Source organism: Staurois parvus, unplaced genomic scaffold, assembly GCF_062004578.1.
Source record: "Staurois parvus isolate SC_StPar_1 unplaced genomic scaffold, SC_StPar_1.0 ptg000505l, whole genome shotgun sequence".
Lineage (NCBI taxonomy): Eukaryota > Metazoa > Chordata > Amphibia > Anura > Ranidae > Staurois > Staurois parvus.
This window is the reverse complement of record NW_028318301.1, coordinates 764,873-792,371: the sequence shown is the minus strand read 5'-3', so window position 1 is coordinate 792,371 and position 27,499 is coordinate 764,873. Positions and strand designations below refer to the sequence as shown.

Here is a 27,499-nt window from a genome sequence, read left to right as displayed (position 1 = left end):
TATGTATTATGATTTATAATTATATTGTTTACTTATAGCAATCAGCACTTTATATTTTTTCTTACATGCGTATATTGATTGTGCATCTGGTGAGTGCGCAGTTTATTATTGATTTGGATATCACCACCTTTTGAATTTACTATAGAGATCTCTGCGATTCTCTCAACATTCAACCCACTGGGATATTGTGGACTGGGCACCCACAACCATTATCAATTAGTCACTACACAATGACTTATGTTTGGACTATATCTGTTGCACTTTATTGTATTTTGCACCATAGTACGCTATATACTACATTAATTGTGCACATTGAGACACTGGTTTTAAGCATTGCAGCACTTTATTCATTTATGTTTGTTTTATGCATTATTTATGATCCCCCAGCTCTGCATCCTCTGCATATATATTTGACATGCTAATAAAGAGATATGAGAAAGGTTATTCAAGGTCAGGCTTATAAACTAAACCGGAACTAGTTAGAAATATAAATAGGGATAGACAGCTAGAAGTGAAACATAAAACCTACCCAGGATTTTGAAATCTCAATTATTACTGGTTTTAATACACGATTCAACAATGTGGAAAGAAGGGTAAAAAAATATTGGCCTATACTTTTAAGAGATTCCACACAAAGACCATGGTTTATTTAGAGGAGGGCTCTGGGACTTTGTAATAGGATAGCCCATAATGTACTAACCCCCCACAAAAAAAAAATTAAAAAGTGACCTTTCTGAACAGGCTGGGTTTCTATCAGTGCAAACGGTGTATGTCATGCAATATACTTTGAAAAAACATTGTGTAGCTAAGTTTATTCAAGTTTAAAGCGTCTCAATTACATCAATGAACATGTTAACAAAATTAGAAATGGCTACAAAAAACAGCGTTTCGAACTATTTCAGGTTAGTACATCATAGAGATCCAGGGTGTCTGAGCTTCCATGGAATTGATATGGTCCAGAAACACTGGAGTGGTCGTGACCTTAGGAAACATTTCACAGAATGAGACCAGGCAGATCCATGAGTTGGAAACCTTAGACGCATGTGGTCTCAACATTGACATAGATTTCAATTGTATTCTAACTAATTTTTTTGTTGATATCCATATTTGCTACAGAGGTAATGTGCTATTAGTTGTTCTACCACTAGTTGTCAATGGAGGGGCTAATTTTACTGTTTACTGTTTTTCAGTATGTCCGGGATTTTTCCCATATGCATATATATTAATATTAAATATTTTTATTAGCTTTTCATTTTTGGCACTAGGAGTATTTTTTTTTCTTTTATTTCCCCTTTTTAAACAATTTACCCGTTTTTATCTATTACTATATAGTTTTTTTATTAATGTATTTTTCTATTTTAATTATTTTATTGGTTCATACAGTCAAATATTTAGGAATATAATTTCTGATAATGTAGCTTCTGTTGTTAAAACATGAAGTCTGTGCACAAGCATAAACAGTTTTTTACAATGATATAGTTCAGAACCAGAATCAGAAATCAAAAATTGGCATAAAGTATAAAAGGCTTTAGGAAAATGGCAGCTGGAGAGCTTCCAGAGGATGCCATATAGGCAAAATGCATTGAGGCAGGACTTCCTGTCGTCCCTTCCAGTTCCAGTGACATGAGCTGTGGTTTGAAGTTTCCAGTACTTGGGCAGCACGCTGACTCCAGGTGAAAGAGGAGCAGTGGCTCTTCCAACAAATATACAAGATAGAGTGCTGGCTATTTTGGTGCCGTCCTGGGCACATTTCTAGGCGAGTGTGGGTTTATTGTGTCTTATGGTGGTTTACTTTATTAATAAATACTATGAAATTAGAGTTTTTTTCTCTTTATGTATCAGCTGGTGATGTGGTGAGAAGGAGAGTTCTTGATTATACAAGTGATGAGTTTAACCACTTGCCAACTGTGCTAAAACTGAAAAACAGGTACAGCAGGGTTGACTAGTTCTGGAATGTGCATCTGACACGCTCTGTGATTGCTGTGTCCTTCGGATTGTTCTGTGTCCAATCACAGCTGATCACATTGCAAACAGACTTGCCAGTTATCGTCAGTCCTTACCTCACGCACTGTCACAGCATGAGGAGAGGATAGCCAATCACTGGCAATTCTATCAGGGAACATTTACAATAATCAGTGTCCTGATTATCAGTGCCACCTATCAGTACCCATCAGCGCCGTCTCATGAATGCAGCCTATAGTGGCCATCAGTGCAGCCTCATCAGTGCACATCGGTGAAGGAGAAATATTACTTATTTGCTAAATTTTATAACAGAAACTAACAAAAACATTCCTTTTTATTCAAAATTTTCATTCTTTTTTTGTTTAGCAAAAAAAAAGGATTCTTAGTATGTCAGATGAGAGTGAAGGGGAAGCCTGACGGACAGAATCAGACTCAGACCTATAGAGAGCAGCGGCACCCTTACAGATAGTTCAGACGATGGAGTATAGGGCCCTACTAAGGTTGTGTTTTTTTTTTTTTTTTTTTTTCCTGTGTTCCAGTATTTTAGATTTACAATCCACACTTTTATTTAAGTGAGTCGGAGATATAGTTAAGATACGTTTGCCGTATTTATTTGGATGGCATTTTGTTTCTTTATGTGTACCTGACCCTGTTCCCAGGTTGCTGAGGTGTTAGAATTGCATGATGATTCTCATGTGCAGCAGAGTGCCAGTACTAGTGCCACTCTACCTTTTGGTGATATGGCGAGCACCAGCGGCCTAGTACATCTTGGTCTTTTAAATACCAGCTGTGTACTATCACTTGGTGACGTGGCGAGTCCCATAAGTGCAGTACAAGCTGCTGCAGTGGCTAGCACAAGTAGTGTCCCACAGCCACCAAGAATTCAAACACAGACCCATAGAGCCCATAGTGTCCTTTCGGACGTGCTTGCAAATCCTTATTGGCAGCCCACAAATTCTGCAGCACCTGTACTTCCCCCATTCACTGTCCAACCCGGAATTCAGGTGGAAACAGCAATTTTAACTACTCCCCTTGATTTTTTGGAGCTGTTTTTTTTCACAGAAGATCTATATGGATTGCTTGTGGACAAAAGCAATTTATATATACACAATTTATTGCCGCCAACCCAAATTCTAACCCTGCCAGACAAATTTGCATGGAAACCTATTACGGTTTCCGAATCTAACGTTTTTTTGGGGCTTAACTCTCAATATGAGCATTACTAACGAGTTGCCTTTGTACTGGTCCCAGACCTGCTTCATCATATGCACTTGTTCTCTGCTGCCATGGCCAGGCATAGACATGAGAATATAATGTGATTTATGCATATCAACGTCAATACATGTCTTCCTCGGGGTGACCCTGAACATGATAGGCTGCACAAAATTCGGCCCGTGGTAATTCGCCTTAGCCAAATATTTGCATATGTGTGTACTCCCCAGCAAAACATATGTGTTGATGAATCCCTCATTACTTTTTCTGGTCACCTTGCATTCAAACAATTTCTCCATAACAAGTGTGCCAGATTTGGGGGCAAAATGTATAAGACCTGTGAGAAGGCAACAGGCTATACATGTAATTTTCGCATTTATGAGGGAAAAGATAGTCACGTGGAGCCCCCCCCCGATGCCCAGACTACATGGGGAGCAATGGCAAGATAATTTGGGACTTAGTGTCATCCTTTTTCCATATGGGGTACCACTTTTATACGTGGCCAATTTTTATACACGCATGCCACTATTTAGACATTTGTGCCACATGTGCCAATTCCAAGATTGTTCTTGGAATTGGCGCATGTGGCACCGCGCGATCTTATTGCCGGGGCTTCTCCCAATGGCTTGTAAATACCCATCTTAAAAAGGAGAAAGCCTGCTTTAAAAATGATGAATTGCTCGTGGTGAAGTGGAAGGACAAATGGGATGTTTTCGTCCTGTCTTCCATTCATGCAGACACGACCATCCAAATTTCCACAGCAGCCAGTATTGTTGAGAAGCCCCTTTGTGTCCACAACTATAGCCTTAACATGGGAGGAGTGGACTTCAATGACCAGATGATGAAGCCATACTTAGTTTCCCGTAAAGCCAGACGGTGGTATAAAAAAGTGTCTGTCTATTTATTTCAATTGCCTCTGTACAACACTTTTGTGTTTTAAAAAGCAATTGGACGAAGTGGATCCTTTCTAAAATTCCAGGAAGAGATCATCACAGCCCTTTTGTATTCAGAAGGTGCTGTAGCCCAAACCCCCAACCCAGATACAGTGAGCCGTGTGCATTTGTAGCATTTTCCCGATGCCAGTCCTGGTACCCTAACCCAAAAGTCACCCCAAAAAAGTTGTCTGTAGCAGACACAGAATTAGGCATGAGACCTGCTGCTTTTTTTGTCCCTCCTGTCCTAGCCAACCTGGTCTCTATGACAAGGAATGCTTCTGTCGCTACCACACACTAGTGGAGTATTAGTATAGGGTACAGCACTGCACAATCTAGGGCACATATTTACACAGGGTCTTGAAAGTTGTTAGGTAGTAAGGAAACTGGCTATCGCATTTTAAGAGACCCTAACATCTGCAGTTTACAGTTTAAAAAAAAAAAGTTTAAAACGTAAAAAAAAATTAAAGTAAAAAAAAGTTATTTTATTGAGTTACTGTTTTAACACTACTGTTTTATTGCTAACTGTTGTTTTCTTTGCAGGAATGTCATTCAGCTGATGTTCTGATCTGTTTATTCTGACAGCAAAAGGGTGGACTCACAGGATACTTGTCACTGTGTGCAGTGCTGCTTGATGAGATTTTTCATCCGCAGTTAACAAACAACATATATGCCCAAGCATGGGGACCTGGGGTTGCCAGTGGGTTGGTCATTCCTTTGCTTCAGCATATATATTTTTTGGAACATATTTCAATAAATAAAGTCGTTGTTTTATTGAGTTACTGTTCTATTGTTAACTGTTGTTGGGGGGGGGGTATGGTGATTGTGCTATCTTGGAATTTCGGAGCCTCTGAAACTGATAGCTAGTGAGGAAGTGAAATGAGGAATTTACGCACCATCGGACATTCAAAGGGGTACACTGCACTGTACACTGTAATGCACTAGACACTGCAATGCACTGTACTCAAACGTTTTGGACAACAAAATGCACTGTAACGCACTGGACACCACAATGCACTGTAACACACTTAACACCGCAATGCACTGTACACTGTAATGCACTAGACATCGCAATGCACTGTACACTGTAAGGCATTGGACACCGCAATGCACTGTACACTGTAACGCACTGGACACTGCAATGCACTGTAATGCACTGGACACCACCATGCACTGGACACTGCAATGCACTGTACACTGTAACGCACTTGGCACTGCCATGCACTGTACACCACAATGCACTGTACTCTGTAACGCACTGGACACCACAATGCACTGTAACGCACTGGACACCGTAATGCACTGTACAACGCCATGCACTGTACACTGTCACACACTGGACACCGCAATGTACTGTACCTGGTATGCTCTCCTCCTCTCCTGTTGCTCCTCTGGCTGCAGCAGGTGAAATCCCTCTTTTATCTTCAGCCCAGGTACTGCTGAAGGTGGAACAGAGGGTACGGAGGAAAAGGAACACAAGTGCCGGCAGATGCTGATAGGAGTGCTTGCAGCAGGCAATGCAGTCCCAGGCAGGCTGGCAGAACATCAGGTCAGGAACTGTATTAGTGCATGGAGAATTAGTCAAAGTTAAAGGGGCACTCCACCTGGGCTGTAAGTTCCAGATGCGAGGCTTGTCAGGGCTCAAAGTAGACTTGAGACAGGAATGCACTGTGACGAGCAGAGCTGATGCGGATGACAGCTGGGTAGGCAGAAGCAGGACCCAAGTTCAGGTCAAAGACAAGCCGGGTCAGCAACTAGAGAAACAGCAGAGCAGTAGCAGGACACAGGGAACAGCTGAAAGACCAGTCAACAATGACAGTGAACAAGAGCATGCCTTAAATAGCCCGTCTGGTGCCAGAAACTGTGGGCATGCTCCCACATGCATGCACACATGTATGTGCATGTGCGAGCCTATGCTAATTTCTATTATCAATGTGCCTATGCTAATTTCTATGTGATGCTATGCACATATCTATGCATATGAATTCCCTTACAATGTCTCAGTGGAATTGCCTCACAGTAGGGTAGCCAATTGAAATGAATGGACTGCATTACATGCATTGCATGTGATTACGGCATAGTGCTGCTGCATTTAGGGGGTTAAAACAGTGAGGAGGCGAGGAGACAATAAATCACCACCAACTGTCATACACCTGAAAAGCTATCTGAGCATAGATCGCTTTTAAGAGGAATGGCAGTCCTTGCTACTATTATGAATGAGCCCTAAAAAAGAAGTTCTGATCATACAGGATGAGGGGTCAAGATTAAAAGTAATGTATATACATACGCATGCATATAAATACATACACAAACACATACATACACAATATTTAAAAAAAACAGCATTACTGTACCTGCATTGCTGATTCCAGGTACTGCACTGTAAGGGGAGGTGGAAAGCTCAGCACTCAAGACACCTCCCCTTTCCAGTGCTTTCACATTCTCAAGCGCATTCACTGTCGTGACTGAGCTCCTGCAGTGCCAATGTACAGTTTAGCAGAGTAGCAGGAGCTAGGTCTCATCTAAATGCCTTTCTCTACCAGGATGCCACGGCACTCCAGTTGAGAATGGCTGGGTCACACAAATAGTGTTGTGGTTTTTGTTTAATGAAAAGTTGGTAGCAATTTTTTTATGACAAAGTAAAACAAAAATTAAAAAAATAGAAATTGGAATCCATGGATCTCTCAACATTTCTCGAAAATTTAATGACTCCCTATGGACAATTTAACCATAACTTTTACTGAGGATCGATGCCTAATCTCATATGTTGATGTCTGTGACAGTCTGACTTCAGCTCCACCTTCCAATCCCCATCTTTCCTGCCCCTCCTCCCCAACCTTAAATATAATTTGTGTTGCTATGCACCCCCTTCATAATCACTGTATTTATTACATATGTCTTGCTTGTACATTAACACCATGCTTGATAACTCAATGCACTTACACCTGGATTTCCTTTGTGCAGTAGTCCCTGGTCTCCTCCTCACACGCACGTCTGCAAGACTTCTCCAGGTCCTCCCCCATCCTCTGGAACTCACTACCCCAATCCATCAGACTGTCACCTTCCCTCCTCACCTTCAGGCGCTCCCTGAAAACCCACCTCTTTAGGGAAGCCTACCCCACCCTCACCTAACTGAACGTTCTCCTTCATTCCTCCTACCACTCCATCCCCCACAGCCACTTCCTCCTGTACCTCTACCCCCTCCCTCCTAGACTGTAAGCTCGAAAGAGTAGGGCCCTATAACCCCTCGTGTGCTGTTTGTAGTTGCTGTAATGTTTCATGTATTGTCCCCCCCTCTATTGTACAGCGCTGAGCAAACCCTTTGGCGATATATAAACTCAATGTAATGTAATGTAATAATGTAATGCAGTATACTATGCTCTGATGTGTATGTCCATATTTTTGACATTCCTTTCTGCTTTTGTGATTTTTTTTTTTTTTATTAGAACAATGAATTGAAGCTGGTATCTAACTGATGGATGTTATAACGTAAAGGAGGTCTATACCACCAACAGAAATAGTATAGTAGCTGTACACACATTTCAGAGCATTTGGCATTTTATGTTGGCCATATTTATCATGTTCAAATGGTGTCCTGCACTTTACTACAAAGGGATTTCTGATTTTGTATTTGATTGCTTGTATATATGTTCACACAAAACAATAAAAAGATAGAATGAATAGATAGAATGAATAATTATGAAATTATTTTTTTTCCCAACAGAATATGTGTGTACTGGAAAATGAGCTGGAAAGTCAGCTAGGTGAATTTCACATAAAAATGAAAGGTAAGAATTTAGAAAAGCGCTCCAGGCAAAATATAACAGCACAAAAACATAGTCTGACACCTTTAGTGAGATAAGAGTAAGATAGATCAAAATGTACTTTCCACTATATATACTCCATGACATGTTCTTTTTTTGGCACTCATGTATAGAATATTTAAGCTTTCAGAGGTAAAGCATATTATAATTCATATAAAGGACATGCAGTAAAAATGAACTTGCCCAGTCTAGGCAAAGTAACATGATCAATGCAAAGGAGGGAGTTCCATGTGTGGGACACACTGGAGCACTGAAACCCCATACATACCTCCCATAATTCAGCAGTGGGTGCCAGAACAGCTGGTTATTAGGGCTGACAGATGTCACGTTGGGATACCGCAGAGGTTACCATACAAGATAAGCTCTCACAAAATCAACATTTACATATAAATTTTAGGGGGCTCTGGTGGTTGATCTAAACAGGGGAATTTAGGGGCTCCGGGATGACAGCTCGTGAGTAAGAGCTCCGTCCCGCCATCAGCCTAACCGCAGCTCACACTAGACATAGGGATACCGAAGCCTCTCCCCAGATACATAAGGGGTTACAGGGGCTCCTGCCACCCTCTAGATCATGCCCCGATGCCACAGATCACCAGGGCAACCAGGGAAGCTGATTAGCTTCTTCCCTGCTCTCAGCCCCTGCATCCAAGATGGCGCTGGCTCCTCAGCAGACAGTCTCCTCACACAAGCAGAGGGAGACACAGTGCAGACCACAGGCTCAAGGCACCACTATACCCAGGAGACCCGAGTGAGTCCTCTCCGCCCCTGTCTCCTTCTACAAGCAGTCCTGCTAAGTCCAGACCCAGACTGGACATAAAATCTCTTTCTGACCTGCAACCTTCCTATCCTCATACAATTACTGCTAATTCTACTCCATCTTTAATTGAAAACGTTCCTGCTTCTGACCATCCTATCACTGAAATCTCACTGAAAGTATGCTACTATCCCTGCGACAAACACTACATGATGACCTGACAGCAACTATATTGCAAATCTCATCCGCGGTACAAAATCAGGACCGATGCATCCACCATATTGAGAACAAAATGGGGGAAATGTTCACGGCACACAATTACCTCATAGACGCACACAGACCACGGAGCTGACATAGAACAAATTAACCTAAAATTGGCTGACCTAGAGGACCACTCCAGGCGCAACAATATTAAATTCCACGGAATACCGGAATCTATCACTACAGGCGACATAGTCCCTTACATCCAGCAATACATGAAGCACCTCATCCCTTCTCTAACAGAAGTGGAGCTTGCCATAGATCGTGCACACAGGATATCAAAACCATTGTTCCTACCGGCCGCAATACCTAGAGATATCCTAGCGCGTGTGCACTTCTACCACGTGAAATAAAAAACCATGATGGCTGCTAGAAATCCTACCTCAATTCCAGCATCTCAGGCGAATATCAAACTATTCGCAGATCTATCCAAAACTTCTCAACCGCAAGAAACTTATTACCATAACTAAAGCGCTGCAGAACCATGGAATCGGCTACCAATGGGGTTTCCTCACGAAGCTCATCGTTAAACATCAAGGAAGGCTCTACACGGTCAAAACCCTAGAAGCAGGCATTGAACTCCTGAAAACATGGAACATCCTACCAGTGGACTCCCACCAATCCACTTCAACCTGACCACAACAAATGGATGCAGAATGGTCCTGAACCAATAATCCCTAACACCATTTACTACCCAACACACTGGGTATCACAGACGGCCCCTAACTGAACATTTCTAAGCTTCAAGTTTTTCGTCAATATGACTTCTTTTTTGAGTCATGTATGTTTCTGTTCCCCTGTTATACAGTAGCAACATCTGCTACACATGTTACTTGTATTTTCCACAAGTCCTTTTTAACACCCTACTCACCTCATACCACCAGTCGCTCAAATCAACCTTCTTTCCCTCAAACACCTCTATTACAAGCGAAAATAACCTCCTCAAACCAGGCAACATATCAAGTTCACTACTTCTTCTCTATGGAAGCTTTACAGCCACGACAAAGAAATATCCATTTTTTTTCCACAACTTACCAATCTCTTCTACTCCACGCAACCCATATACATCCAGCAATATGATTAGCATATCATCTTTGATTGTCCAGGGCCTTAACTCTCCTTACAAGAGATCGCTACTGCAAAAAGAAGCTCGCTCTTTGCAAACTGATGTTCTATTCCTCCAAGAATCCCACTTTGCCTCCACCAAAATTCTCAAATTTAACTTACACCACTTCTCATCGATATATATGGCAACCAACTCCAAGAAAAAGAATGGCGTCATCACCGCCATAAGAGACTCCCTCCAATTCCAATATATCTTGGAATTAGCAGATCCACAAGGCTGCTATCATATTTTGATATGCAAGATCAACTAAATCCTATATACCCTGATCAACATTTACAGTCCAAATACCAACCAGCTCCAATTCTACAACAAACTAATCTCAATCATATCTACCCAGAAACAAGGCAGGCTACAATTAGGTGGAGACTTCAACATCATAAACAACCCACTCCTGGACTCTTCTTCCAGTAAACGCTCCTTTAAAACATACCTTTCATCTCTTTCTACACAATGACCTCTACGACATATGGCGATGCCAACACAGTACAGAAAAAGATTACACCTATTATTCTATGGCCTACCTCTCCTACTCCAGAATTTACATTTTCCATCACAGACAAGTGGACCCTACAATATATCACCTCCTCCAAGATCGGCACCATAACATGGTTGGACCACGCTCCAATTTCCATCACTCTAGACCACAATCAACATTCTACAATCCCTTAAATATGGAGATTGAACTCAACCATACTGAAGAATCCTGACCACAGAAAACATACAGTTGCAAGAAAAAGTATGTGAACCCCTTGGGATTACGTGGAGTTTTGCATGAATTGGGCATAAAATGTGCTCTGAACGTCATCTAAGTCACAACAGAAGAAGAACAGTCTGCTGAACATAATACTACACAAACCTTAGATGTTGCCATGGTTTAATTGTACATAACATGTAAACATTCACAGTGCAGGGAGGAAAAAGTATGTGAACCTTTGGACTTAATAACTGGTTGACCCTCCTTTGGCAGCAATAACCTCAACCAAACGTTTCCTGTAGTTGCAGATCAGACCTGCACAATGATCTGGAGTAATTTTGGACCACTCCTCTTCACAAAACTGTTTCAGTGTAGCAATATTCTTGGGATGTCTGGTGTGAATCGCTCTCTTAAGGTCATGCCACAGCATTTCAATCGGGTTGAGGTCAGGACTCTGGCTGGGCCACTCCAGAAGGCGTATTCTGTGCTGTTGCCGTCATTGTTTTGTTGAATTACTTGTATGCTTTGGGTCATTGTCCTGTTGCATCACCCATCCTCTGCGGAGCTTCAGTTGGCGGACAGATGGTCGTACGTTTTCCTGCAAAATGTCTTGATAAACTCTGGAATTCATTTTCCCATCAATGACAACAATCCGTCCAGGCCCTGAGGCAGCAAAGCAGCCCCAAACCATGATGCTCCCTCCGCCATGTTTTACAGTGGGGATGAGGTTTTGATATTGGTGTGCTGTGCCTTTTTTTCTCCACATATAGTGTTGTGTGTTCTTCCCAAACAACTCAATCTTGGTTTCATCTGTCCACAGTATATTTTGCCAGTAGTGCTGTGGAACATCCAGGTGCTCTTTTGCAAACTTCAAACGTTCTGCAATATTCTTTTTGGACAGCAAAAGCTTCCTCCGTGGTGTCCTCCCATGTACTCCATTCTTGTTTAATGTTTTCCTTATTGTAGATGTGTCAACAAAAATGTTAGCATGTGCCAGAGATTTCTGTAGGTCTTTAGCTGACAGTCTGGGATTGTCAGGAATGGACGCGCCAATAGTGGTGGGACTCACCTGCCTTGTGGGTTGCAGTACCAGGACTGGCCAGCGGGTGCTCTCAGCAACCAGAGGCTCACTCCTGCAGTCAGCCAAAACACCTGAGGCTGATTACAGGAGGTGCATATAAGGAATGGCCAGACTTGCAATCAGGGCCTTGGTGTATGTTTTCCCAAAAGCCCCTGTACCTGCATCCTGTCTGCTTTTCTGTACTGTGTTGGCATCGTCATATGTCAACATCTAAGGTTTGTGTAGTATTATGTTCAGCAGACTGTTCTTCTTCTGTTGTGACTTAGATGACGTTCAGAGCACATTTTATGCCCAATTCATGCAAAACTCCACGTAATCCCAAGGGGTTCACATACTTTTTCTTGCAACTGTATACTATGGTCCACTTACAAGGCATACATGAGAGGTATTCCTATTCAACTAAACGCCCGTATCTCTAAACAAAGAAACCAACAAATAGACAAACTCCTCATGTCAATTAAAACAAAAGAAGAATTAAACAAAACATCCCCAAACCCCTCAACCTCTACTTCCCTCACCACGGATAGAAACAAACTCAGATCCCTCCTACTTTATAAATACGATCTCAACCTTCAAAAAACGAAGGCTAAATTTTACTCCATGAGCAACAAAGCTAACTCCCTATTAACCAAAATGATTAAACAGCGACGCCTAAAAGCCAAAATATCCTCAGTTCATCAGCCAACTACACATACCTTAACCACAAATCCACAAGAAATAGCTAATGCCTTTGCGACCTATTACCAACAACTATACAATCTTAAAAACGATCCTGACACTATCCAACCAACACTAACATCCATACAACAATTTCTTCACACAACCAAACTCCCCCAACTCTCCCCATCTCAACTTGACGCTATATCTACTCCGATATCTATCACAGAAATAGAAAATATCATCAAAACACTCCCTCTTAACAAATCTCCAGGAAACGACGGTTATACAAATGAATTTTACAAATATGTTGCCCCTAATCTAGCACCATACCTATACAAACTCTTTAACCATGCTGCCACCACTGGCATATTTCCCAAAGACATGCTACAATCAATAATAATAACAATCCCAAAACCTGGCAAAGACCCGCAACTCATCTAAAATTATAGACCAATCTCCCTACTCAACACAGACATAAAACTTTATGCAAAAATTATAGCTTGCAGATTACTCCCTTATCTTCGTAACCTAATACACCCAGACCAAGTAGGATTCATACCAGGCCGCCAAGCACCCGCTGCCACCAGAAGACTTAAAGTCATGTCCATAAATATTGGGACATAGACACAATTCTAACATTTTTGGCTCTACACACCACCACAATGGATTTGAAATGAAACAAACAAGATGTGCTTTAACTGCAGACTGTCAGCTTTAATTTGAGGGTATTTACATCCAAATCAGGTGAACGGTGTAGGAATTACAACAGTTTGCATATGTGCCTCCCACTTGTTAAGGAACCAAAAGTAATGGGACAGAATAATCATCATAAATCAAACTTTCACTTTTTAATACTTGGTTGCAAATCCTTTGCAGTCAATTACAGCCTGAAGTCTGGAATGCATAGACATCACCAGACGCTGGGTTTCATCCCTGGTGATGCTCTGCCAGGCCTCTACTGCAACTGTCTTCAGTTCCTGCTTGTTCTTGGGGCATTTTCCCTTCAGTTTTGTCTTCAGCTAGTGAAATGCATGCTCAATCGGATTCAGGTCTGGTGATTGACTTGGCCATTGCATAACATTCCACTTCTTTCCCTTAAAAAACTCTTTGGTTGCTTTTGCAGTATGCTTTGGGTCATTGTCCATCTGCACTGTGAAGCGGCGTCCAATGAGTTGTGAAGCATTTGGCTGAATATGAGCAGATAATATTGCCCGAAACACTTCAGAATTCATCCTGCTGCTTTTGTCAGCAGTCACATCATCAATAAATACAAGAGAACCAGTTCCATTGGCAGCCATACATGCCCACGCCATGACAATACCACCACCACGCTTCACTGATTAGGTGGCATGCTTAGGATCATGAGCAGTTCCTTTCCTTCTCCATACTCTTCTCTTCCCATCACTCTGGTATAAGTTGATCTTAGTCTCATCTGTCCATAGGATGTTGTTCCAGAACTGTGAAGGCTTTTTTAGATGTCGTTTGGCAAACTCTAATCTGGCCTTCCTGTTTTTGAGGCTCACCAATGGTTTACATCTTGTGGTGAACCCTCTGTATTCACTCTGGTGAACTCTTCTCTTGATTGTTGACTTTGACACACATACACCTACCTCCTGGAGAGTGTTCTTGATCTGGCCAACTGTTGTGAAAGGTGTTTTCTTCACCAGGGAAAGAATTCTTCGGTCATCCACCACAGTTGTTTTCTGTTGTCTTCCAGGTCTTTTGGTGTTGCTGAGCTCACCGGTGCGTTCCTTCTTTTTAGGAATGTTCCAAACAGTTGTTTTGGCCACGCCTAATGTTTTTGCTATCTCTCTGATGGGTTTGTTTTGTTTTTTTCAGCCTAATGATGGCTTGCTTCACTGATAGTGACAGCTCTTTGGATCTCATCTTGAGAGTTGACAGCAACAGATTCCAAATGCAAATAGCACACTTGAAATGAACTCTGGACCTTTTATCTGCTCATTGTAATTGGGATAATGAGGGAAAAACACACACCTGGCCATGTAACAGCTGAGAAGCCATTTGTCCCATTACTTTTGGTCCCTTAACAAGTGGGAGGCACATATGCAAACTGCTGTAATTTCTACACCGTTCACCTGATTTGAATGTAAATACCCTCAAATTAAAGCTGACAGTCTGCAGTTAACGCACATCTTGTTTGTTTCATTTCAAATACATTGTGGTGGTGTATAGAGCCAAAAATGTTAGAATTGTGTCGATGTCCCAATATTTATGGACCTGACTGTATATCTCTCCTCCACCATTTAGAACACACCAAACAGCCCTCAATACTCTTATCCTTAGATGCAGAAAAAGCATTTGATCGAATACATTGGCTATTTATGCGATTGACATTACAGAAATTTGGAATTACAAGATGGATGCTAACAGCATTATATTCCCTCCCCTCAGCCAGAGTATTAACAGACGGAACGTTATCAGACCCCTTCGATATCACCAATGGCACTAGGCAAGGCTGCCCACTATCCCCCATCATGTTTGCATTGCTCATTGAACCCTTAGCCTCTAAACTCAGGGATGACCCGGCATTTACTGGCATCAAACACCTTAACACTGAACACAAAATTAGTCTGTTTGCAGATGACATCATATTGATGATTACCAACCCAACCAAATCCCTCAAAACAATATGAACGCACCTTCAACAATACTCAACGGTTTCTTATTATAAACTCAATGAACCCAAATTTCCAATCTTAAATTTCCACACACCACACCAAACATTACTTGCTAAACAAATCCCCTTCTCCTGGGAAAAAAATAACATCCCCTATTTGGGAATCAAACTCACTGCAACAACGGACCAACTATTCTCCTCAAACCACAAAACACTACTCAACACTATACCCCAAGAAATTGCCACCCTACGTACCTCAGAACTTTCCAAATTAGGCTGAGTTGCGACCTTGAAAATGTACATCCTACCAAAAATCCTGTACATCTTTTGCACGCTCCCCATACCAGTTCCTAACACTTTCCTCTCCAAATTACAATCGATTCTCTCCAGATTTTTATGGAACTCTAAAAAACCTAGATGCACTACCAATCTCTTAATACGCCCATCTTCCAAAGGAGGCGCTGCCCTCCCACATCTAAAATCCTACTATAATGCTACTCTTCTGGACCAAATATACTTTTGGTGGAACCCAACCAGAGAAAAAATTTGGTCTACAATGGAAACCTTACCCTTCCATCCACTTAAAACCCAAAATTTACTCCTAATTCCACCAATGCCACAAACCAATTAAAACATCCATGTATCCAAGCCGCCCTTCAGGCCTGGCGCAATCTTCTGACCATGGAATACACAGACCCCAAACGAATTCTCACCCCCATTGACATATTACACGCCATTACACCCTCAATACGCCTATCCCAATGGGAAAAACGAAACATACACAAAATAACAGACCTCTATAAAGACCACGCCCTACAGCCATTTCAAAATCTCCAATCTACGTTCAATTTGCCCTCCATGGAATACTTCACCTACTTAAGAATTGTCCACTGTATACGAACAAAGAGTATACCTCATACCACAAAAATCCCTAATACTGCCTACCTTTTCTTTACAAAACCGCAATACCCAGGTAAAGGCATCTCTACTTTCTACAAATACATAACGAACCTGCATTTTGCTCTAAGATCTACCTCTTTATCCAACTGGGAAAAAACTCTTTCAGAAACAATTACATCACACGCATGAAGCACAGCATTTAATGCCACTTACAAATCATCCTGCTGCAGCTCGCACTGGGAATCATATTTAAAAATCCTTCACCAATGGTACCTAACTCCGGTCAAACTTGCCATGTATTACCCAAAACACTCTGCCTCTTGTTGGTGGCAATGCGGAGACATAGGCTCAACACTACACATATTATGGTCATGCAAATCAATGAACTGCTTTGGAAAAGTGTCTTCCAACTACTCTCTGAAATAACCCAAACAGTGATCACCCCAAACACTTCACTCGCGCTTTTACACATTGGGATTGAAAAATTCCCCTATACCTGTCGCACCATCATTGTCCACAGACTTTTCACAGCAAAAATCACTCTAACCAGATTATGGAACACCAGTACTGCCCCTTCTCTCAAATCACTAATTACAGATCTTAATTTCCCATGCGAAATGGAAAAAAGATCGGCCCTCAACAACTCCACCCAATACAAATTCAATTCCCAATGGACTAGCTGGTTACGACATTCCAATTGCTCAGTACAAGCCTGATTTCGTACAAACAATTGAACTACCCATCCATTTTAGACTGGTACTCCTCTCTCCACCCCATTACAATTTCCTCCTCCTCTCCCTACCCTCTTCCTGTCCCCCCCCCCCCTGTTTAACACCCCTCTACCATTTCCTACACCTCACCAAAAGTTCAGTATACATCCATATCTACCTCTGATGCAATTGCCTTATTCCTAAGTTGTCCCCAGCCTAATGGTGGGGTACACCCATTCCAATACTGTATTGTATGACTGCAATTTTTATTGAACTGAACGTCATTATTATTATATTACTTTGTTATTGAAAATCTTCAATACAAACATGTTGAAATAAACAGGGGAATTTAGTTAAGATAGCTTTGGCCTACAATAAAGGTATCATAAGCAACAATAACAATAATTTTCCTTTAGATTTACCGAAAGGCATATAATATGAGATCAAACCTAAACAACACTTTCAACTGTATCCAGCTAGGCAGGCCCTTACACTACATAGTTGAAGGTTAATCTAAAGGAAATTGTACAAAAAAAGTGCAAGAAAATTGTACAATGTAATGCCAGCCTTAGTGAGAAAATGGATAGTGGAAATTCAGTGGACATAGTCTATCTAAATTTTTCTAAGGCGTTTGATACTGTACTTCATAAACAATTACTCTCTAAAATAAGCTCTGTTAGAGTTTTGAGAAATTATATGTACATGGATAGGAAACTGGTTACATGAATGGGTCTAGAGAGTAGTGATAAATGACTCATTTCTCTAACTGGACTAAAGTTGTGAGTGGTGTGCCCCAGGGTTCTGTCTCATGACCAAAGCTGTTTAGTTTGTTTATTAATGCTATAAAGGTTGGAATCAAGAGCTCATTATAAGTGTTTGCTGGTGTTACTAATTATGCAGCAAAATAACGCTGTCACATAATGTAGCATAATTACAGGAAGACCTTGACCAACTAGGGAATTCGGCAGCTGCATGGCAGATGAGGTTCAATATTGAGAAATGTAAAGTTATTCACTTGGATGGCAAAAATACAATTGCAAATTGCACACTAGAAGGAGTTCTCAGTGGGGAAGCAGCGATATACTTCAAGAAGTGAATTAAACAAAACTGGATTTTTGTACTTGCCTGTATATCATGGGACACAGAGCCATCACATTATTCCTTACTGATCAGGACATCCCAAAGCACTGCTCATAAGGAGAAGGAGACAGTGCCACCAGGGGCATCACTCGGGATGGTGTCATGTAATTGTTTCCCATATAACACTGCATATAATGGCAATATTATAATAAACAAAACAGTGTGCGCTATCAGACAAATGTGTATACATTAATAAACCCAATTAGCTTGCTGCAATAGCACTTAAAAGTGATCCCACACTCAATACAACCAAATGAAAACAATAGTGCTGCACTAACTCATATCTTATATAACCATAACGTATAAAGTGTCCAAAGTGAAAAATATATACAAAGTATTGCATGCAAAGTCCTTTTTGACTGTGACGACTCCAACTCTTTAAAGTGCTTAAATACTGTATATTGTGCTTGAATGAGATTTAACAACTCCAAACTACTGTGCTCCACCTCAAATATGTGCACCTCCACCAACAATTGAGGATGGCCGCCCACCTCATCAAGTGACTTATATATTAGTATAGGTCAATCAAGCATATTAATTCAATTCATGGACTTCAGATGGCAACATAAAGCTGATAATGGCAATACCAAGAAATGCAACATACCAGGATCTCTTCACCACTCAGTTCTCACATGTAGAAAGAAAAAAAAACACGCTCCAATAGCATACTACCATTTATTGGACAAAATCAAGAAGCAGACAAGCATTCACAATAATTGAGATATTCAAGATTGATATAGAGTAAACTCTTTCCGGTCCACAAATCCGTAACCAGAACTGATGTCACTAAACTCTGCCCCACACGTTACACCAGCAGCCACGTGCCTTCATCAGGGCTATTCCTGACGAAGCCACATGGTTGGTGGTGTATCGCGTGGGGTGGAGCTTAGTGAAGTCGGTTTCGGTTACTGAGCACAGTGATCTTACCCCCTCCCTCCTCCTGCAATATAAGGAATTCATAACCTTATTTTTAACAAACTTCAAAAGAGCCTCTTATCTCAGCTTAGGGACAGCAGACACAAGCACATAGGCCTTGGTCAGAGCTGTAAATAGCGAGTCGAATACTGGCAGGATGCCTATGGACCATAAAAAAAACTCTACAGATTAACATTTCCCTCTGACCTATCGTAAAACAATGACAAAATCTGTCCATTCTGTCACACATGATGTGTGGGGCTATTAAAGCACTAGGAACACATAGCGTGACATAAACGTCTACACAGAAAGCAGCCAGGTGTGGGCAACCTCTGAGACCTCAATTCACAACTTAAAATCCACACACAATTCATTAAATCCAACAGGACCAAGACACGATATTAAGTAAACACTATATTGCAAAAAGTATTGGGACACCCCTCCAAATCATTGGATTCAGGTGTTCCAATCACCTCCGTGGCCACAGGTGTATAACATCAAGTACCTAGGCATGCAGACTGCTTCTACAAACATTTTTGAAAAAATAGGTTGCTCTCAGGAGCTCAGTGAATTCAAGCATGGTATCGTGATAGGTTGTCACCTGTGCAATAAGCGTGAAATTTCCTTGCTACTAAATATTCCACATTAGTGGTATTCTAATAAAGTAGAAGCCACTGGGAACAACAGCAACTCGGCCACAAAGCGATAGGCCACATAAAATGACAGAGCGGGGTCAGTGCATGCTGAAGAGCACAGTGCGCAGAAGTCGCCAAATGTCTGTTGAGTCAATAGCTAAAGACCTCCAAACTTCATGCAGCCTTCAGATTAGCACAAAAGTGTGTAGAACTTCACGGAATGGATTTCCATGGTCGAGCAGCTGCATCTAAGCCTTACATCAGCAAGTGTAATGCACAGTGTGGAATGCAGTGGTATAAAGCAGACAAGTCACACTTCTCTGTCTGGCAATCCGATGGATGTGTCTGGGTTTGGTGGTTGCCAGGAGAACGGTACTTGCCTGACTTTATTGTGCCAAGTGTATAGTTTGGTGGAGGGGGGATTATGGTGTGGGGTTGTTTTTCAGGGGTTTGGCTTGGCCCCTTAGTTCCAGTAGAAGGAACTCTTAAGGCATCAGCATACCAAGACATTTTGGACAATTTCATGCTCCGAAATTTGTGGGAACAGTTTGGGGATGGCCCTTTTCTGTTACAACATGACTGCGTACCAATGCACAAAGCAAGGTCCATAAAGACATGGATGAGCGAGTTTGGGGTGGAGGAACTTGACTGGCCTACACAGAGTCCTGACCTCAACCCGATAGAACACCTTTGGGATTAATTAGAGCGGAGACTGCGAGCCAGGCCTTCTCAACTGACATCAGTGCCTGACCTCACAAATGTGCTTCTGGAACAATGGTCAAACATTCCCATAGACACACTCCTAAACCTTGTAGACAGCTTTCGAGAAGCTGTTCTACCTGCAAAGGGTGGGCCAACTCAATATTGAACCCTACGGACTATGACTGGGATGCAATTAAAGTTTAATGTGCGTGTAAATGCAGGCGTTCCAATACTTTTGGCAATGTAGTGTATATTTGAATGGAGAATATCATACTGAACAAATCAAGGTCATACATGACTAAGTTAGCACATATGAAAGAAGAGAAAGCAGTCTCCTCCCTCCTGGGTGACCCATCCAAAATGCTCTGTGTTTGGTATCCCTGGACATGAAATCTAATGCTGAACAATAATCTACCAGCTTCCAGTTTGCAACATGTACATAGTGGAAGATATTAATATTAGTATAAAACTGTGTGTAAGGGAAAGCTATGATACAGTCATAAATATAGTGAACTCCCAGCCACCACCCCTAATACCAGGTAATTGGTCAGATTGGCTCTGTGACACCCCTTTGATACGACAGAAAAAGGAAATGTCAGGACTCTGATCTCTCTCATTTTAACCTCAAACAAGGAACACCTAACTGGACTGGAAAGAGCCACTGTGCCATTTTTTGCTTGAACAATTGGACTGATCAAACCAAGGACTCTGCAAATATTATTCATTTTCAACTCCTTTTTAATTCTCTTTTGCTTTATTGTCTCTTTTTTTATTTGTAACACCTTTTGTTCTGTAAATATATTATTTGCACCATTTTTGACCTTTTCATTTTTAAACCCTAAACTTTTGAAAAGTGTTAAAACATTCCTAAGGCTTTTGATGTAAACTAAAGAATCCCTGTCTCTTGAAGAGTGCTACTGTATATGGCAGATGTTTATTTTTCATATTTGTTATTGCTAAGATTATGAGTTTCTGCCTTCTCAGTCAAAAGGTGGCAGTGGTAGCTTAAGGAGTTTATTGCTTAACCCAGTGACATTGATCTCAGGCTGCTGGCACCTAGTTGTGGTCCTGCAGACTGGAAAATCATTGCGCAGGGTGCAGCTGAGAATGGCATTGTTACGTAAGTGGCAGCACAGTGTGAGGTTGGCCAGTCCTTTGTCACAAGTTGGTCAGAAGGGCAGGGGTCAGGCACCCTTGACTGGAGAAAAGTTAAAATATGGCCCATAACATACTTGCAAGGATGAAAACCACTTAGCTTCACACTAAGCTACATAGGATCTCCAAAATACTATGATAAATCTTCCTCGAAGAAGCTGGTTCTAAAAAGTGAGAGGATGACTGAATCAGACACTCCCCTATCCTTCCAAACTTTGGCTTCAAAACCCACGTTATTCAAGACGGCAACCATAAAGAAGTATGGAAGATCAGACCTTGCAATAAGGAAATCTAATCGAGCTGAAAGAGACCAAAGTTCATCAATCGACATGTTCACAATATCGGAATACTGCATTCTCCTGGACCAAGCTGGTGCGATTAAGACCAGTGGCATTGTTTTCACCCAGATCCTGCAAAGCAGATGAGGAAGAAGCCATAAAAGGAGGAAAAGCATATCTCAGGGAGACTGGTCCCAAGGCATCATCAGGGCATCTACTGCAAACACCCAAGGATCCCTGGTCTGTTCTTGGGCCACTCAGTTTCTGGAGAAAACTTGTTGAAATCCAGCAGAGAACAAACATTGCCTGTTTGGCTTAGGAACCATGAGAACAAAGGTTTGAGTAAAAACAACAAATCTTTTTGTTCTCTGGAACTGGCCTGATCTTTCCTCACGAAAATGTGGTCAAGCCTCTAACAACAAGAATGCTTTTGAAGATTCGTGGAAAGCCAAAATGTGAAATGGGAAAACTCATGAACACGTGGCAGTGCCCCTCCATTGAAAATTAGCCCTAGAGTCCAGTTTTGCTGACTCAAAAGGGATACAGGGATACAGGCAATGTTTTTGACATGAACACACCCATACAAGTTGAACTGGATGGACTGGTGTCTTTATTCAACCTTACCAACTATTTAACTATGTAAAAGACCAGGACTTGTAACAGAACTGATTCTGTGTCTTTGCCCTGGAGGCCAAAGTCTGCAAGTGTCAAAGGATTTGTCTCAGGAGTAGAAGTAAAAAGAGCAGGCGCCCTATGAGATGCACGCTCTCCCATATTCCAAACTGGTAAATTTAACATTTTCTTCCTGAAATCTTCTTGATATACTTATCCTGGTCTGCAGTTCATGAACAGGAAAACCTGTCGACAGCTTCTTGCAGAGTATTACTACAGATCAATGCTTTAACCAAAGAACCCCTTTGCATATTTATGAACAATAGTACTAAGCACAACATCTCCTGAAAGTAATCTTTTAAAAGCATCCACAGCAAAACAGGGAGCCTGAGGGAAATCTGCTCAATGTTCACTTAGCTCACCCTTACTGCATGTGGAGTCTAAGCTCCTAGACAAAACTTTAAGGCTCTGGCAGACACCTATAGCTATATAAATAATAGGTGTAGCACTAGAACAAATGTTGCAGCATAATATATGATCTAAAATATAGCATAACAAATGTGCAGAGTCATATGTCACCATTAGGTGACCAGAGTAAGTGAACAAATCAATGAGAATAGAGGAGAAAAAAATAAATAAATCGTGGGGATCCAATGAGATCCTAATGTAAGTGCGTGGGGAACTGATCCGGAGTGGCAGATGACGAGTGATAAATGAATGAATTGCGCATTCACCAGAAGTGCGTAAGTACACGCATTTGAGATAGCCTGTCTCATCAGGTATAACTCAGGTACATATGCTTCCAAATAGGGCCAGGATCCTGTACACCTTCTGGTCACGTCTAGGGCAGGGTGCTCAAAAGACCTTCAAACGTACCACCATCAGGGGTCCCTTTTAAAAAGCAGGTTCTGCGGATGGAGGCTCTCAGTGAAGAAAGCCCAATAAGGGACACCACATAGTGTGTTACCGTAGACGATTTATTCATCAAATAGGTGTATACAGGCAAATAAGTAAGTAATATAAGGAAAAAAACTGACCATATAAAATTCAGGTGGCTAGACGTCCAGTAACTGCTGCCCCCTTGACGCGTTTCGTGCTATGCATCATTATAGGGTGCTGGGCTTGCAGTGTAAGGCGTCCTGTAGCTCCTATTTATGTTTGAAAATGGCGCTCGCAATTATCGTGGCCGCCATTTTGTCGGCGATCGGCACATGCGCAGTGCGTCGGTGCCATTTTACCATAGATCGCGGGGACTAGAATGAACTGTATTATCCCCTGTGGATGCGCGCGCACCGCAGCGCCATTTTGTTGGTGGTAATTAGACACCAGAGTGTAAGCTGAAAAGTCACCTTGTAATGCAAATCTGTAAAGGAACAGCAGAAGCAGGATGAATGCTTAGAAAACCATCTAATGGGGTCCCATGTATTTTACAACAATAGGGCAATACAAACTAACGTTGCCCAGCATATAATGAAGATATATGCAAAGACCACCCACTATACACATTTAACTGGTGCTATAAGTAATAGCCATATATAATACTGTATGTGTAGAGGCAAAAATGAAATGTAAATATTATTCCCCATGGTGACATCAAATATACAGTCAGGTCCATAAATATTGGGACATCGACACAATTCTAACATTTTTGGCTCTATACACCACCACAATGGATTTGAAATGAAACGAACAAGATGTAATTTAACTGCAGACTGTCAGCTTTAATTTGAGGGTATTTACACCCAAATCAGGTGAACGGTGTAAGAATTACAACAGTTTGCATATGTGCCTCCCACTTTTTAAGGGACCAAAAGTAATGGGACAATTGGCTTCTTAGCTGTTCCATGGCCAGGTGTGTGTTATTCCCTCATTATCCCAATTACAATGAGCAGATAAAAGGTCCAGAGTTAATTTCAAGTGTGCTATTTGCATTTGGAATCTGTTGCTGTCAACTCTCAAGATGAGATCCAAAGTGCTGTCACCATCAGTGAAGCAAGCCATCATTAGGCTGAAAAAACAAAACAAACCCATCAGAGAGATAGCAAAAACATTAGGCGTGGCCAAAACAACTGTTTGGAACATTCTTAAAAAGAAGGAACGCACCAGTGAGCTCAGCAACACCAAAAGACCCGGAAGACCACGCAAAACAACTGTGGTGGATGACCGAAGAATTCTTTCCCTGGTGAAGAAAACACCCTTCACAACAGTTGGCCAGATCAGGAACACTCTCCAGGAGGTAGGTATATGTGTGTCAAAGTCAACAATCAAGAGAAGAGTTCACCAGAGTGAATACAGAGGGTTCACCACAAGATGTAAACCATTGGTGAGCCTCAAAAACAGGAAGGCCAGATTAGAGTTTGCCAAACGACATCTAAAAAAGCCTTCACAGTTCTGGAACAACATCCTATGGACAGATGAGACCAAGATCAACTTGTACCAGAGTGATGGGAAGAGAAGAGTATGGAGAAGGAAAGGAACTGCTCATGATCCTAAGCATACCACCTCATCAGTGAAGCATGGTGGTGGTAGTGTCATGGCATGGGCATGTATGGCTGCCAATGGAACTGGTTCTCTTGTATTTATTGATGATGTGACTGCTGACAAAAGCAGCAGGATGAATTCTGAAGTGTTCCGGGCAATATTATCTGCTCATATTCAGCCAAATGCTTCAGAACTCATTGGACACCATTTCACAGTGCAGATGGACAATGACCCAAAGCATACTGCAAAGGCAACCAAAGAGTTTTTTAAGGGAAAGAAGTGGAATGTTATGCAATGGCCAAGTCAATCACCTGACCTGAATCCGATTGAGCATGCATTTCACTTGCTGAAGACAAAAGTGAAGGGAAAATGCCCCAAGAACAAGCAGGAACTGAAGACAGTTGCAGTAGAGGCCTGGCAGAGCATCACCAGGGATGAAACCCAGCGTCTGGTGATGTCTATGCGTTCCAGACTTCAGGCTGTAATTGACTGCAAAGGATTTGCAACCAAGTATTAAAAAGTGAAAGTTTGATTTATGATTATTATTCTGTCCCATTACTTTTGGTCCCTTAAGAAGTGGGAGGCACATATGCAAAGTGTTGTAATTCCAACACTGTTCACCTGATTTGGATGTAAATACCCTCAAATTAAAGCTGACAGTCTGCAGTTAAAGCACATCTTGTTTGTTTCATTTCAAATCCATTGTGGTGGTGTATAGAGCCAAAAATGTTAGAATTGTGTCGATGTCCCAATATTTATGGACCTGACTGTAGGATGTCAATAAAGGATGGAAATAAATATATAAAACTGAATAATACATTGGTCAGTTATAAACAACATAAAAAATAGCATAAAAATAAAACCACTATGAATGTGGACATACTATATGCAAATATAAAATCATAACAGATAAAATATGCAATGACAAAAATATAAAATATAAAACTAAAATATGCAATGACCGAATAAAATTGGCTTGTATATAATAGGTATAAATATAATAAATAATGCATGTGTTACATAATAATAAAGTAAACATACCGTATTTTCCGGCGTATAAGACGACTTTTCAACCCCTGAAAATCTTCTGAAAATTCGGGGGTCGTCTTATACGCCGGTGCGAGCCGGTGTCAGGGCGGCACTTTTTCGAGGGGCGGCGCGGCACCGCCCCCCCCTCCTCCTCCAGCGGACACTAAGCACAGGGGTGGACAGAGGGGCTGCTTTACCTTACCTGGCTCCGGTCCCATGACGATCCGGTCCAGGAAGCGCGGCTGCTCCTTCTTTCAGTTCGGCCGCTCGATGGTCACGCGGCCGCTCGGCTCCGCCTCCTCACCGGTGATTGGGCGCCAGCACTGGAAAGGCACACAGGCGACCAATCACCGGCGAGGAGGCGGAGCCGAGCGGCCCCGCGAAAATCGAGCGGCCGCACTGGAAGAAGGAGCAGCTGCTCCTCTCCCCCACTGACACTAGCGATGGGGCACTATTCCTCCTCCACTGACACCAACCATGAGGCACTGTTCCTCCCCCACTGACACCAACCATGAGGCACTGTTCCTCCCCCACTGACACCAACGATGAGGCACTGTTCTCCCCACTGATACCAATGATGGGGCACTATTCCTCCTCCCCACTGACACCAATGATGGGGCACTATTCTCCCCACTGATACCAATGATGGAGCACTATTCCTCCCACTGATACCAATGATGGGGCACTATTCCTCCCACTGACACCAATGATGGGGCACTATTCCTCCTCCCCACTGACACCAATGATGGGGCACTATTCTCCCCACTGATACCAATGATGGAGCACTATTCCTCCCACTGATACCAATGATGGGGCACTATTCCTCCCACTGACACCAATGATGGGGCACTATTCCTCCCACTGATACCAACGATGGGGCACTATTCTCCCCACTGATACCAATGATGGGGCGCTATTCCTCCCACTGACACCAATGATGGGGCGCTATTCCTCCCACTGACACCAATGATGGGGCGCAATTCCTGCCACTGACACCAATGATGGGGCGCTATTCCTCCCACTGACACCAATGATGGGGCGCTATTCCTCCCACTGACACCAATGATGGGGTGCTATTCCTCCCACTGATACCAATGATGGGGTGCTATTCCTCCCACTGATACCAATGATGGGCCACTATTCCTCCCACTGACACCAATGATGGAGCACTATTCCTCCCACTGACACCAATGATGGGACACTATTCCTCCCACTGACACTAATGATGGGACACTATTCCTCCCACTGATACCAATGATGGGACACTATTCCTCCCACTGACACCAATGATGGGGCACTATTCCTCCCACTGACTAATGATGGGGCACTATTCCTCATACACTGACACTAATGATGGGGCACCATCATTGGTGTCAGTGGGAGGAATAGTGTCCCATCATTGGTATCAGTGGGAGGAATAGTGCCCCATCATTGGTGTCAGTGGATGAAATAGTGCCCCATCATTGGTGTCAGTGGGAGGAGTAGTGCCTCATCATTGGTGTCAGTGGGAGGAATAGCACCCCATCATTGGAATACCATACTGAAATACCATACCATATTGAAATCAAATCTGATGTTTTTTCATTTTTATTTGGTGTGCGTTGGAAGAGGGGTAGTCTTATATGGCGAGTATAGCTCAAACCCTATATTTTAACAGGAAAAGTAGGGGATCGTCTTATACGCCCAGTCGTCTTATACGCCGGAAAATACGGTAATATTCATAAAAGCCAATAGAAAACAAGAAAATTTTAAATATAAAATATTTAACATAGAAAAGGCCCTAAAACCTATGTGATAT

At 42.1% G+C, this 27,499-nt stretch overlaps 1 protein-coding gene across 2 annotated transcripts in view; it reads left to right on the top strand.

The window, feature by feature from the left end:
• Positions 1–27,499, top strand: part of LOC149451927 (rho family-interacting cell polarization regulator 1-like) — a 1,274,165-nt gene that overhangs the window by 805,312 nt on the left and 441,354 nt on the right. For both annotated transcript variants that reach the window (XM_089689951.1, XM_089689952.1), the window contains exon 8: positions 7,831–7,894. In XM_089689951.1, the coding sequence (XP_089546077.1) occupies positions 7,831–7,894 (64 nt within the window). The remainder of the gene's footprint in view (positions 1–7,830; positions 7,895–27,499) is intronic.